Source organism: Trichechus manatus, unplaced genomic scaffold (genome assembly GCF_000243295.1).
Source record: "Trichechus manatus latirostris isolate Lorelei unplaced genomic scaffold, TriManLat1.0 scaffold00198, whole genome shotgun sequence".
NCBI lineage: Eukaryota > Metazoa > Chordata > Mammalia > Sirenia > Trichechidae > Trichechus > Trichechus manatus.
In genome coordinates this window covers 2,832,466-2,847,021 of record NW_004444134.1, presented here as the reverse complement: position 1 = coordinate 2,847,021, position 14,556 = coordinate 2,832,466, and the positions used below count along the sequence as shown (strand labels likewise).

At 39.0% G+C, this 14,556-nt stretch overlaps 1 protein-coding gene across 1 annotated transcript in view; it reads left to right on the top strand.

Annotated features, from left to right (window-relative positions):
* GMDS (GDP-mannose 4,6-dehydratase) overlaps positions 1 to 14,556 on the top strand; it is a 787,322-nt gene that overhangs the window by 585,639 nt on the left and 187,127 nt on the right. The window contains exon 8 of the mRNA XM_004387909.2: positions 12,861 to 12,979. Within this exon, the coding sequence (XP_004387966.1) occupies positions 12,861 to 12,979 (119 nt within the window). The remainder of the gene's footprint in view (positions 1 to 12,860; positions 12,980 to 14,556) is intronic.

Below are 14,556 nucleotides of genomic sequence, written 5' to 3'. Positions count from 1 at the left end.
GGAGATTGACAATCAGCTGGTCATGAATGCAAAGAAACTTCCGCTGCATACCCAGAGCTTTTATATTGTTCCTGCTGAGCCAAGAACTAGTTCTACAATGACTTACCTGGGTATGTGAGTGTGAGCAAGTGATTGGAAACACCTGGTTGAGGTAGGTGGCTGGGTGCACTCCAGGAAACCACCACTTGTGGAAGAATGTTCTGACAGTAATGATGTTAGGGCCAAATTAGGGCACTTGTTAAATGATAGTGACCTGAAAATGAGTTTCCATATTTCAAGTGTTAGTCTATGAATTATTTTTACCCTCACACATCTAACTTTATGTCACTGCACAATGTAAAGATAAAGCTTTACATTGAAACTACAAGCTGAAGCAATAATGCTTATAGAAAAATATGATCATTTCATTACTATATTGAAGCAATCAGCTGATATTACAGCTATCACAGGATAGCCCTTTGTGTAGATTGTTCCTAAAGATTCCTGCAATAGTCCCTCCCATCCTGCATGCGCTTTTGTGATGTGATTTTACCACTCCTCCCATAGAGGAGGAGAGTCCATTTCTCCTTCGTTTGAATTTGGACTGACCCTGTAACCAAAAGTGTCTGGAGGAAGTGACATGGGATAATTTTCATGCCTAGGCCTTATGAAACTGTACCTTCTGTGTTTGCCCTGTTGGAAGCATCCACCATGTGAAGAAGCTTGGGCTAGATTAATGAATGATGAGAGACCACAAGGAGGGTAGTGGCTATGTGGAGGAGAAGTGAGGTGCATCAGCACCAAGGGCCCAGATCAGAGAGGGAGGCCGTCTTGGATCCTGTAGCCCCAGTTATACTATCTTAGCCAACACCACAGGGAGCAAAAATGAGCCATCTCCACTAAGTCCTGCCTGAATCCCTGACTCTCAGAGCCATGAGCAATAAAAAGGTTTACGACACCAAGTTTTCGGATAGTTTACTAAGCAGCAATAGATAAGTGAAACATCCTGTATTTGTACATGCATTTTTATTTAAAGTTCTTTCATATGTTATTTACCATGATAACTTCAGGGGTACATGTAGTTACTTAAAATAATTCTTTATGCACTCAGAATATATTATGCTGAGCACTATATCCAGCAAATCATATAAGCTTAATCCTTATTTTTTTTGAGACATCATCCTTTCAAAATGAAGAGAAATTTCATTTTTAAATGACTAAATAAAGGCATTTTTACTCAACACTCCTTCCTTAAAACCCTCTGAAGCCTTCAAGAAAAAGAATAAAATATAGAGAAAAGAAAACATCATCTTCATTGTAACAATGAAATGCCCATGACATAAATTACAAGATATTAAGAATCTGAGATATATACCATGAAAAGGGACAAATATGAGAGAAGATACAAGGAACATAATACAGGCTGTGGATTTTGCTCGAGTTAATTCTCAGTTCTGAAAGATGCACAAAATAATATTACACAGAAATAGAGACTATCCTTGTAGACATAGAGTTCTACACTGCAGAATAGCAAGGAAGATAGTACTGAAGGAGAAACCAATTTTATCGTCTGTGGCATAGCCTCCTAGCTGAGAGCCACTGTGAAGGCAGAGGGGAAGCATAATTGTCAGATAGCACCCTATTGGTCCTGTGACTTATGCACTATTCTGTGAGCCACATTAACCAATCAAATGCTAAAAACTGAAGGCAGCCATGTCCTGGGGCAGAGAATATAGTGGGTTTGGTGAGAGAGTTTTGGGAGAAGTCTGAATTGAAGCTGCAGGTTATCTTCAGTTTATTTTTCTGCTTCTCCTCATACAATTCTGCAGCAAATAGCCAGCCTTGTTTAAATATTAATAATAATTAGAAAGGCACTACCCCTGAATTGAAGCTGCAGGTTATCTTCAGTGTACTTTTATGCTTCTTCTCACATGATTTTCCAGTAAATAGCCAGCCTTGTTCAAATAATAATAATTGAAAGCATTACCCTAGTATCTATGCCTGGGGGTAGGAAAGGGGAGAGGGTTACAAGGAGAAAAAAAGGAGCATAACAAAACAGATAAACAGCATATATCATAAGGAGTATTATTCAAAGAAAAATACATTGCTGGAGCTCAGATAATTGTTCTTCATCAGTTCAAAGACATTACAGGCAACATGTTTTTGTTCATTTACTTGAAGCTGGGGAAGTAGGGGGGCAAATTACAATCTGTGGGCCAGTTGCCTGTTTGTGTAAAACAAATGTTTTTGAACACAGCCACACCCATTTATTTCCTTATTGCCTATGACTGTTAATGGTGCTACAATAGCAGAGTTGAGTAGTTGTGACAGAAACCATATGGCTTATAAGCCTAAAATATTCACCATGTAGCCCATTAAGAAAGGGTTTGCTGACCCCTGGCTTTAAGAAAATAACAGAAAGAGATAAAAAGAAAGCTAGCAGTAATCAGGAAAGATATGGAAACAAACAAAAAATCTTTACAGAGATTGAAGGTATTATAGCAACAGAAATTAAAATAAATGTTACTAAAAACCATCAGGTGGACAGACATGAGGAAATCACATAAAATGATATGGAAAAAAACAAACGAAAATGATTAGATAGATGATGTGGATACAGAAGATACAACAAAGGAGATACATCATACGTATAATTGGTATGCCTGTTAAAGAAATAGAATAGAAAAGAGAAATACATTCAAGGATAAATAGAAGAAATAAAGACATAACTTTTTAAAATAATATTTCACTGTGTTTTCGGTGAAAGTTTGCATAGCAAATTAGGTTCCCATTTGACAATTTCTACACAAGTTGTTGAGTGACATTAGTTGCATTTTTCACAATAAGTCAACATTCTCATTGATTGTATTCTGGTTGTTCCATTTCCAGTACTCTAATTTCCCTGCCTCTTTTGTCTTCTCATCTTTGTTTTAGAGTAGTTGTTGACCTTTTGTTCTCATATAGATTTTTTTTGAAAACACTTTATTGTGTTTTAGGTGAAAGTTTACACAGCAAATTATTTTCCCATTCAACAATTCATACACAAATTGCTCCATGAGATTGGTTGCTATCCCTGCAATGTGTCAGCATTCTCTCCTTTTCCACCCTACCATCCCCTTTTTATCCGTCCAGTTTCCCTGCCCATCCTTGCCTTCTCATCTTTGCTTTTGGGCAGTCTTGCCTGTTTGGTATTGTATAGTTGATTGCTTTAAGGAGCACATTTGTCACGGGTGTTATTGTTTATTTGTAGGCCAATCTATTATTTGGCTGAAAAGTGACCTCCAGGAGGGGCTTCAGTTCCAGATTAAAAGCGTGTCTTAGGGCGATAGTCTCAGGGGTTCTTTCAGTCTCTATCAGTCTAGTAATCTGGCCTTTTTTATGAATTTGAGTTTTGTTGATAGTTATTTCACAAAAAGGTGACCTTAGGAGACAGTTTTGGTTCAAAGTGTAGAGAGTATCTTAGGGTGATAGTCTCAGGGAGTCCTCCATTCTCAACTTGTCCAGTAAGTCCAGACTTTGTTTAGAATTTGAGTTCCATTGCATGTTTTTCTCCTGCTCTATCACAGTCCATCTATTGTGGCCCTGATCAGAATGGTCACTAGTTGTAGCCAGGCATCATCTACTTTTTCTGATCTCAGGGTAGATGAGGTTGTGGCTTGTGTAGGCTATTAGCCCGGTAGACTAGTTTCTTCTCTGAGACTTTGGTTTCCTTCTTTCTATTTTGTTCCTAATAAGTAGAGACCAATAGTTGTATCTTAGATGGCCACTCTCAAGCTTCTAAGACCGTTAAACACTATTCACCTCACTAGGATGCAGAATGTGAACGTTGTGGTGCCAGTTGACTGCGTTGTTCTTAGAGATATAACTTGAATTTGCATATTGAAAGAGCAGATGGTACTGATTGGTTCTGAATGATTAACACAAAACTAGGAGCATTTAAATTTTATATTGCTTCCAATGAAGAGAACAACTAACCCCCAACCTTGGAATTTATAGATTGGTGTACCTGGCTAAAGCAGCTGGTGGCACAGTGGTTAAGAACATGGCTGCTGACCAAAAGGTTGGCAGTTCAAACCCACCAGTGGCTCTGTGGGAAAAAGATGTGGCAGTCAGCTTCCACAAAGATTACAGCCTTGGCAGCTAACAGGCACATGAGGAAATGCTCGCAATCATTAGCCATTAGAGAAATGCAAATCAAAACTGCACTGAGATACCATCTCACCCCAACATTACTGGCACTAATCGAAAAAACAGATAATAAAAAATGTTGGAGAGGTTGCGGGCAGATTGGCACTCTTATGCTTTGCTGATGGGAATGTAAAATGGTACAACCACTATGGAAAATAATATGGTGCCTCCTTAAAAGGCTAGAAATAGAAATACCATATGATCCACCAATCCCACCCCTAGAAATATATCCTAGAGAAATAAAAGCTGTCATATGAATAGACATATGCACACCCATGTTCACTGCAGCATTATTCACAATAGGAAAAATATGGAAATAACCTAAGTGCCCATCAACAGATGAATGGATAAAGAAATTATGGTACAGACACAAAATGGACTACTATGCAATGATAAAGAATAATGAATCTGCGAAATATCTCACAACATGGATGAATCTGTAGGGCATAATTCTGAGTGAAATAAATCAATCACAAAAAGACAAGTACTGTATGAGAACACATTTATTAAAAAACTCAAGAAAAAGTTTACACACAGAAAGAAACAATCTTTGATGGTTATGAGGGAGTGGAGGGTTGGAGAGGGAAAGTTACTAACTAGATAGTAGATAAGAGTTAATTTTGGTGAAGGGAAAGACAGTACACAATATAGGGAAAGTCAGCACAACTTGACCAAAACAAAGTCATAGAAGATTCATAGACACATCCCAACAACCTGAGGGAACGAGTTACTAGGGCTAAGGGCTGGGAACCATGGTCATGGAAATCGTCTAGGTCAATTGGCATAATGTAATTCATAAAGAAAATGTTCTACATCCGGCTTTGATGAGTAGCATCTCAGGTCTTAAAAGCTTGCAAGTGGCCATCTAAGATATATCTACTGGTCCTATCCTGCCTAGAGCAAAGAAGAATGAAGAAAACCAAAAACAGAAGAGAAATATTAGTCCAAAGGACTAATGGACCACAAGTACCACAGCCTCCACCAGTGTGAGCCCAGCGCAACTAGATTGTGCCTGACTACCACCAGCTTCTCTGACAGGGATCATAATAGAGGGAGCAGGAGAAACACGTAGAACAAAATTCAAATTCACAGAAAAAAGACCAGACTTACTGGTCTGACAGGGACTGGAGGAACCCCTGAGACTATGGCCCCTGGACACCCTTTTAACTCAAAACTGAAGCCACTCCCAAAGTTCATCCTTTAGCCAAAGATTTAAAAAAAAAAAAAAAAAAACAAACCCATTGCCACTGAGTCGATTGCAACTCATAGTGACTACAGGACAAAGTAGAACTGCCCTATAGGGTTTCCAAGGAGCAGCTGGTGGATTGGAACTGCTGACCTGTTGGTTAGCAGCCAGCCCTTAACCACTGTGCCATCAGAGCTCCAGCCAAAGATTATACAGGTCTATAAAACAAACAGTAACACATGTGAGGAACGTGTTTCTTATTTCAGTCATATATATAACACCAAATGGGCAACACCTGCCCAAAAGCAATGACAAGAAGGCAGGATGGGACAGGAGAAATGGACAGATGGAAATGGGGAACCGAGAGTGGCGAAGGGGAGAGTGTTGACATGTCGCGAGATTGCAACTAATGTCACAAAACAATTTGTGTATAAATTGTTGAATGAAAAACTAATTTGCTTTGTTAATTTCAACTAAAGCACACACACAGAAAAGAAGACAGCTTTGGAAACCACAGGGGAGCAGTTCTACTCTTTCCTGTGAGGTTACTGTGACTCGGAATCGACACAATGGCACCGGGTCTTGGCATACCTGGCTAGAATAAAAGGATAAAGGGCAAGGCAAATTTTAACACAGCCTCTTTGTTTTTGGTACATATGCTATCATTGTAAGATGATGTTTTACCAGCAAAAAAAAAAAAAAAGAAGCAAGAACTATATAATTGTAAATAAATTCATAATTTAGAACACATTCTAAATTGCATTCTATTTTTGATACTTTTATTTATTGGTTATATGCTTACCTTTTTCTTTTCAATAACTTTGTCTTTAAAATGTCCGAAGGATTCTTAACAGGAGGGATTTGCATGCCATAATATTTTGCCCGTGAAGAATAGTAACAGATTAAGAGGGCCATAAGGCCAGATTTTAGTTTTATGCTAGATGATTTTCTTAGTATAGTTTTAATTGAGTCATTTGATACTTGTTTCCCAACTATGTGAGAGTAGGGTCAACTCTCCCAGGCTAACCTTTAGACCTACCTATGTGGATTCCACAAAGCATAAGACTTGGCCTAGCACAAGACTACTTGAAGTCCTGGCCCAAACTGTAAATACCAGGCTACCATCATGAATTATGGATTACACTTCAACATAAAACAAAAATCCTCACAACTGGACCAATAAGCAACATCATGTTAAATGGAGAAAAGATTAACATTGTCAAAGATTTCTTTTTACTTGGATCCACAATCAATGCCCATGGAAGCAGCAGTCAGGAAATCAAATGACATATTGCATTGGGCAAATATGCTGCAAAAGACCCCTTTAAAGTGTTAAAAAGCAAAGATGTCACTTTGAGGACTAAGGTGCACCTGACCCAAGCCATATTTTCGATCGCCTCATATGCATGCGAAAGCTGGACGGTGAATAAGGAAGACCGAAGAGGAATTGATGCCTTTGAATTATGGTGTTGGCAAGCAATACTGAGTATACCGTGGACTGCCAGAAGAATGAACAAGTCTGTCTTGGAAGAAATATAGCCAGAGTATTCCTTGGAAGCGAGGATGGTGAGACTTCTTCTCTCATACTTTGGAGATGTTATCAGGAGGGACCAGTCCCTGGAGAAGGACATTATGCTTGGTAGAGTAGAGGGTCAGCGAAAAAGAGGAAGACCCTTGATGAGATGAACTGACAGGGCAGCTGCAACAATGGGCTCAAACATAACAATGATTGTGAGGCTGGCACAGGACCGGGCAGTGTTTCTTTCTGTTGTACATAGGGTCGCTATGAGTCAGAACTGACTAGACGGCACCTAACAACAATAACAACAACACCATCATGAAAACAGCTACTCAACAACTCTTAAGGATAAAATGTAAATGAATGGGTCCATACTTGGCATCTTTTATTTGGAATTTTAATTTCCATTTGTTCAAATTCTTAGGATTTTTATTAGAATTATTTCGCAGATTTTCTCCCCTGAAATATATAGTCCTGTTTTAAATATTTTTTTTAGAAGCACAGAAGTACTAGACTAAAAAAAAAAAAAAAGCAACCATCAAATAAACATAGTTAAACATAACCTTGATTAACAAATCTTGTTATTCATGGATGACAGCTCAGTTAATAAGTGTTTGTGGCTTGGATACTGAACTGGTGGTTAATGGTGAAGTGGAAGCAATTGCAGAATTCAGATTGTTAAGACAAACACACTTCACACCCTAAAAGGCATGCACGGAATCAGGTGTAGTGAGTTGGCTGTGGTGATGCACTCTGAGTGTTCTCCTTCAGTGGTCCAGCTGCGAACGGCCACCAGAGCAGCAGCACCTGAGCAAGGAAGGGGACCACTGCTCCACTGTTAGTCTTCCTGCTGTACTTGCATGTTTATAATTTGAATGGTTGAATAGTCATTGTGGAAGAGGGGTATTTGTATTTGAAATTTTTTTAATTAAAAGTTTTATTTTGATCTCTCTAACTTGGATTTGCAGAATAGATAGGTTATATAATTTATATAACGTGTTACATGTCCAAATTTAACTAGTATTGATACCCATCTAGACTTAGCCTTTAAATGTAAATGGCATGCAGTCAGGGTCTCCTTAAACTTCTTGTGCCTCAAAAGTGAGGTGCACGTGAGAGATGATGTGAAACTGCTCTGTTTATTTGCCCTTAAGGAATGTTTTTATGTTGAAGAATCTGAAACCTTGGTTCATTTCTTAACTGACTTCCTTTCCTCCCTGTGGGATGGATAAAAAGCAAGAAATATTTTTTTCATTTGCACTGGTGACCAGGTCAGAACTGAAAGTAAATAAGAATATGCAGAAATACACAAGTCAGTCACATCCTAAAAGAGTACTCAAAGCATGTGGGGAGTCAAAGAGAGAGGACTGATGTCTAAAACATGTAACCTCAGGATTGTGTCTATAGTCAGAAGCCAAAGCAGAGTGGTGATTTTATCATAGACTATGGCCTGGCTGTGTCATGGGTCACATGGTTCAGCCTGTGAACAGGAAGGTGACAGCTGGTGAACTTTTGCCTCAGTTGTGCCATCCATCAGAGAATAAATGGACCAAATCAACGTTTGCAGCTGTATACGGAGGTGACTGGCTGAGGGCCTCTCACACTGCAGCCTTTGTGTCCTGGGCATGATCTAACATCACGATGGGATGGATGCACTCGGCCTCGGCCGTGTGGCAAACTACTAACCCATTATCACAACAGAACACAGGATCATTTATCTTCTCATTCAGAGTGTCACCTGCTCGTCATTTACCAGTCAATAACCATTAATTATGCTTGGTGGAAATGCAAACGAAGCCCTTTCTCTCCGTGAAAACCAGTAAACTATTGAGTAATAAGAAATAAGTATGGAGTTGTATATTCTTTCCCTTCCCATTCCCAGACTGGAGCCTGGTGCAATATGAACTTGAGAGGAAATGCCTAGAAATTGATAGGTCAAAGGCCACAGATAGTCTAATGGAAAAGAGCAGACTCCTGGCCCTCGCTCTCATGAAAGTGAGAAGCTCCTCCATCCCAGATTGCTGTCAGGGAACAAAACAAGCACCAGAGAACTTGTGCCCAGTGCTTACAAGGAATCCACCATTAACCAGTAATCATGTGGTTCTTACCAGCTCTTGCTTTTTTTCACATGACAAATAATACGATTTTTTTAGACTATTCTAGTACAACAAAGTGTTTAAAAAGCAATAAAATAAGCTGAGAGGTCCTAAAAGACCTATTTGAAATGTTTTTAGAATGGAAATTTGAGTAAAATGCATTTAAATGTATTTACTCTGTTAATCTAATCCGTCGAAAAAAATGTTCATGTAGCAGTTATAGCCAGAAGCATAATTTAATTTCTTCTGGACATTTAAAATATTTGATAAAAGCCAAAATGTGTGTGTGTGTGTGTGTGTGTGTGCGCTTGCGTGTGTGCACAACACACACACTTGAATGGAATGGTAGGGTTAGCTTAGGTGGGGAAGGATGGTGTCATGATGGTCAAAGGGCAGGTTCAATCCCAGAGAAGGCCAATCATGCTGTTGCCATTGGTCACAAGGGAAACCAAGCAAGATGATATGGATTCACTCCAGTTACGAGATTTGGGACTGTTACACTGAGTCTAAAAGGGCAGGTCAAAGTGAGCAGACAGGGAGGGGAGAGAGAACTGCAGGCTGAGGGGACTTCATATTCAAAGGCAGACATATCACAGAGCAGGGCATGCCCCTCCCAGGCCTCTGGTAGTACACATGTGCCTTTGTGCATTACCAAAAGGCATCTTTTTGAGAAGCTTTATTACAAATGGTGCACCTTCCTTCAACTGACGCATCCCTGAGATGGGCACATGGCCTGGCCTCTGAGCTGGGTTTCAGACCCTGTGCATCCTCTTAGCCAGGGCGTTTAGCAGTGTGTTGCAGCTCTGGCTTCATAGAGCTGCGGAGCTACTGTATCTTCCCTCTTCTGCATAGGACTGTCCCAATAAAGAAAACACCTTGTATTTTGTGTCTTTTTAAAATTGATCAAGCTTTTTCATTATTATTAATATAGACTCAATTCTCGGTGTTTATGGTAGTTACGTTATATAAAGTTGTAGGAAACACTGAATTAGCGAATACTAAACAATTGCTTCTAGGCGAGATACAGGGTTATAAGGTTTCTGTGATCCTCTGGTCACATTCAAGCAATCAATACACAGCCTTGTTTTTGTGTGTTTCTTTTTAAAGACTCCTTGTTTAATATATATTGTTGATTCATTAACATTGAACTATACCTACTCACTTATCGACTATCTCCTTATCTGACATTTCACATTTATGGCAATAATAAAAAATCTACTATCTGACTACTTTACATGTTAACAATGTATGTCTGGCAGTAAGGAATGCCAAGGTGTAAGAGTAGCACTGGCTGTGATGGTTAAGGTTATGTGTCAACTTGGGTGGGCCGTGATTCTCAGTGGTGTGGCAGTTATGTAATGAAGTAATTTGGAAGTTACATAATGATTAGTTCGGCAGTTATGTAATGATGTGATTTGGCAGATATGTAATCCATTTTGTGATCTGATGTGGTCATCTTCCATTTTCACATAATGCCAACTTTTGCACAGCAACCTAGTCTTTGGAACCTAACCATGTTGATAAGTGAGGAGTGGGTGTATATTCATCAACATTCAATAGTACTATAACTCATGCCTGGACAAAGCTTATCTAACACATATTTTCTCCATAAGGCACATCAGAGATTTCTGGCATTTAGGAACACTAGACCGCACTTCAGCACTGCAGTTGGAGGCCATTTTAAACAGTGAAATTGCCAACAAAAAGCACAAAATTGTGAAAAATGTGGCATTAAGTAGATCACAAAAAGGGCACTGTAGTATGAGAGCTGAAACAAGAAGACAGAGTACCTCCTTGTTCAGTCTTTGCTGAGAATGTGCACATTGAGCAACTCTAATTTTTCACCTCTCTGTGCATGTCCACAAATGACCATCAGAGTGCCAGGAGTGCTGATTTTTGTGTTACAAATAAATTTTAGCAAGTAGGCAAATTTGCAAATATGGAATTCATGAATAATGAGGATCGACTACAATTAGTATAAAAATTTAAAGTTCTGTGGCTACGTTTATCAACCATGATCTCTTAATACAAAATGATTCTTCTGGTATTTCATTAATATGAACAAAACTGTCACCTGGCCAAAACTATTTCATCAGTCACTTAACTGAAATTATTGTCATTGTCCCACCCAGCCTGCCACATTTCTGAGGCATGTAAAATCTCCTGACATCTTATCTTCCATGGACTAAAAATGCTATTTAAAACAATCTTGTAATAGACCAAATATACAAAAATAATGTCACAAGAAATGATTTCAAATAAAAGGGAAATACTTTATTATTATTATTAAAAGCTGCCACAAATTCAAATAAATAAAGAGAAATTAAACTTTTTCAGGGGACAATGGTGGTTCGGTGGTAGAATTCTCACCTTCAATACAGGAGACATGGGTTCTATTTCTGGCCCGTGTACCTCATGCACAGCCACTACCTATCTATCTGTGGAGGCTTGCATGTTGCTATGATACTGAACAAGTTTCATCAGTGTTTCTAGACTAAGACAGACTAGGAAGAAAGACCTGGTGATCTACTTCCAAAAATCAGCCAATGACAGACAACTCTATGAATCACAAAGGTCTGATCCACAACTGTCACGGGGATGGAGCAGCAGGGCTGGGCAACATTTCCTTCCCTTGTGCGTGAGATCGCCATGAGTTGGGGGCTGACTCCATGACAGCTAACAACAACAAAACTTTTTCAATACACATAATACTGGGGACTGTAGTATAAGGAAATCCCTATTATTTTTAGCTATTCTATTTTGAAAAGTGGGTAAGAGTGATAAAAAATGATTGTGTGCTTGGATCTTTTCTTAAAGAGACATATTTCTCTCAGATACCAGCTACGCTAAAATTTTTTTTAAATCTGCATATCCTATCTATGTTAAAAAGTCTTTACACTATAGAAACTATAGGCCTGTAAGCTATTGGAAAAAGCTCTTCTAACCGAGTGGAACCTGGCTGTGACACTTGCCACTACTTTGTACCTTAAACTCTGCAGCTGTATTTGTGCCCAGCTAGAATTTTCATCTCACTTGAGAAAGTGCATCTGTGCGAAACATCCATTTTGATCAGGGAGTGGAAGTTGAGTCCCTGGACTTGAAATGCTGCCCATGTGAAATACTTAACTCTGGTGAAGACATTCTCATTGCTCTCAGACAGCTTTTTAAAAGTAGTAGCACTATTTGTTATATGACTTTTTTCCAGTAATGATTCTTACTTACTTTGCTTTTTGATGTCACTGGGTTGGTAAATTGCCAACTTTAATGTTAAGAAATTAGGTTCTGCTTTTGAGGACAAAAATCTGTCTTGAAATGATTTTTCCTTGCCTTCCGTCTATAATACGAAGGATAATTAGACACACACTAATTTTTTCTTAAATATAGCATAAAAAGTTATTCCCCACAGACGCTCTTAAACATAATGTTTCTCTCTACTGAAGTCTCCATTAGAAGTTAAAAATAAAGATTCCTGAGGGCACTGAGTTAGTGGAGGTACAGTAAGTGGGAAAAGGATAGTGACAATGATTGCACAGCATGAAGATTGTAATCAATGTCACATTAAAAATGATTGAATTGGCAAATGTATTGTTAGGTATATTTTTACCACAATAAATAAATAATCGATCAATCCTAAGACATGTTCTCCAGGCCTACTGAGTGAGAACCTCTATGGCTGTGACCCAGGAATCTATACTAAGAAGCTTCCCAAAGTATTTTGATGCATATTAAAGTTTGAGAACCATTGCTGTAGAACTTAGGATATTGTATTAAATTCATGCTCATTGTCTAGCTCTGTATGTTCATATCCAATTTTGTGAATTTGACAACATTCTGTTTCCTAAGTGGCCACTTAATACAACTTCATCTTGCTTTCTCCACCCCCTCCCCCCAGGCTATGTGGCTGATGTTGCAGAACGATGAGCCAGAGGACTTTGTCATAGCCACTGGGGAAGTCCATAGTGTCCGGGAATTTGTAGAAAAATCATTTCTGCGCATTGGAAAAACCATTGTGTAAGTATCGTCAAGCGCTGATTTATGATCATTCATCAGATATGTGCAGGCTGGTGTGTATATGTACTTGCTATCCTGCCTCAGTTTTCTTTTTTCTTTTTCCTCTTAACTCTGTTATAAAGAAATGTAAGCAGTTTCAATAGGGATTAGGGACTTTGTTCTTCACTATATCCAACCTCAATTATATGTTACGTGTTTCTCACCATCTAAACCCAGTCTTTTACTGTGGCTAATTTTCTTCTTACCAGTGAAATTTTGAGATCAATGTGAAAACATTACACAATCTTTTTTAATACTTACACTTTATTTATTTATTTATTACTTTTTTTTTTTTATTGTACTTCAGGTGAAGGCTTACAGAACAAATAGTTTCTCATGAAACAGTACTACACATATTGTTTTATGACATTGGTTAACAACCTCACAACATGTCAACCCTCTAACTTCTCAACCTTTTTTTTTGGTGAAAATACACATAGCCACAGATACACCATTTCAAAAATTTCTACATGCACAGTTCAGTGTCATTGACTACACTCTTCCAATTGTGCTGCTATTCTCACTTAAGATGAAGGCTTACAAAACAAAATAGTTTTTCATTTAACAGTTACTACACATGTTGCCCTATGACAATGGTTAACAATCTCACAACACATCAGCACTATCCTTACTCAACCTTGGGTTCCCTATCACCAGCTTCCTTGTCCCCTTCTGCCTTCTGGCCCTTGTCACTGGACTACTGTACCTCATTAGTCCCATTTCGTTTTACAGGGCAGTCCACTCCCAGGCTAAATGGTGAACCTCGGAGATAACTTCACCACTGAGCTAAAAGGGTGTCTGGGGGCCATACTCTCGGGGTTTCTCCAGTCTCCTTAAAGCCAGTAGATCTGGTCTCTTTTTTGTGAGTTAGAATTATGTTCCACATCCTTCTCCAGCTCTGTCCAGAACCCTCTGTTGTAATCCTGGTCAGAGCAGTAAGTGGTGGTAGCTGGGCACCGTCTAGCTGTACTGGACTCAGTCCGGTGGAAGCCTTGGTAGCTGTTGACCATTAGTCCTTTGGACTAATCTTTTCCTTGTATCGTATTCGCTTCATTCTCCCTTGCTCCCGAAGGGATGAGACCAATGGAGTATCTTAGATGGCCGCTCACAGGCTTTTAAGACCCCAGATACTACTCACCACTAGAATGTAGAACATTGTCTTTATAAACTGTGTTATGCCAATTGAGCTAGATGTTCCCTGAGACCATGGTCCCCACAGCCCTCCGCCCAGCAATTCAGTCCCTCAGGGAGTTTGGGTGTGTCCATGGGGCTTCCACGACCTTTACTTGTACAAGTTGTACGAGTTTCCCCTGTATTGTATACTGTCTCACTCTCCACCCAAGATACCACTTATCTATTGCCTATTTAGTATTTCCCCCCTACCCCTCCCATCCCTAGTAACCAACAAAGAGTGTTATTTTTGTGTGTGAACTTTTTCATGGGATTTTACAATAGAGGTCTCATACAATATTTGTCCTTTTGTGATTGACTTATTTCACTCAGCATAATGTCCTCCAGTTTCATCCATGTTATGAGAT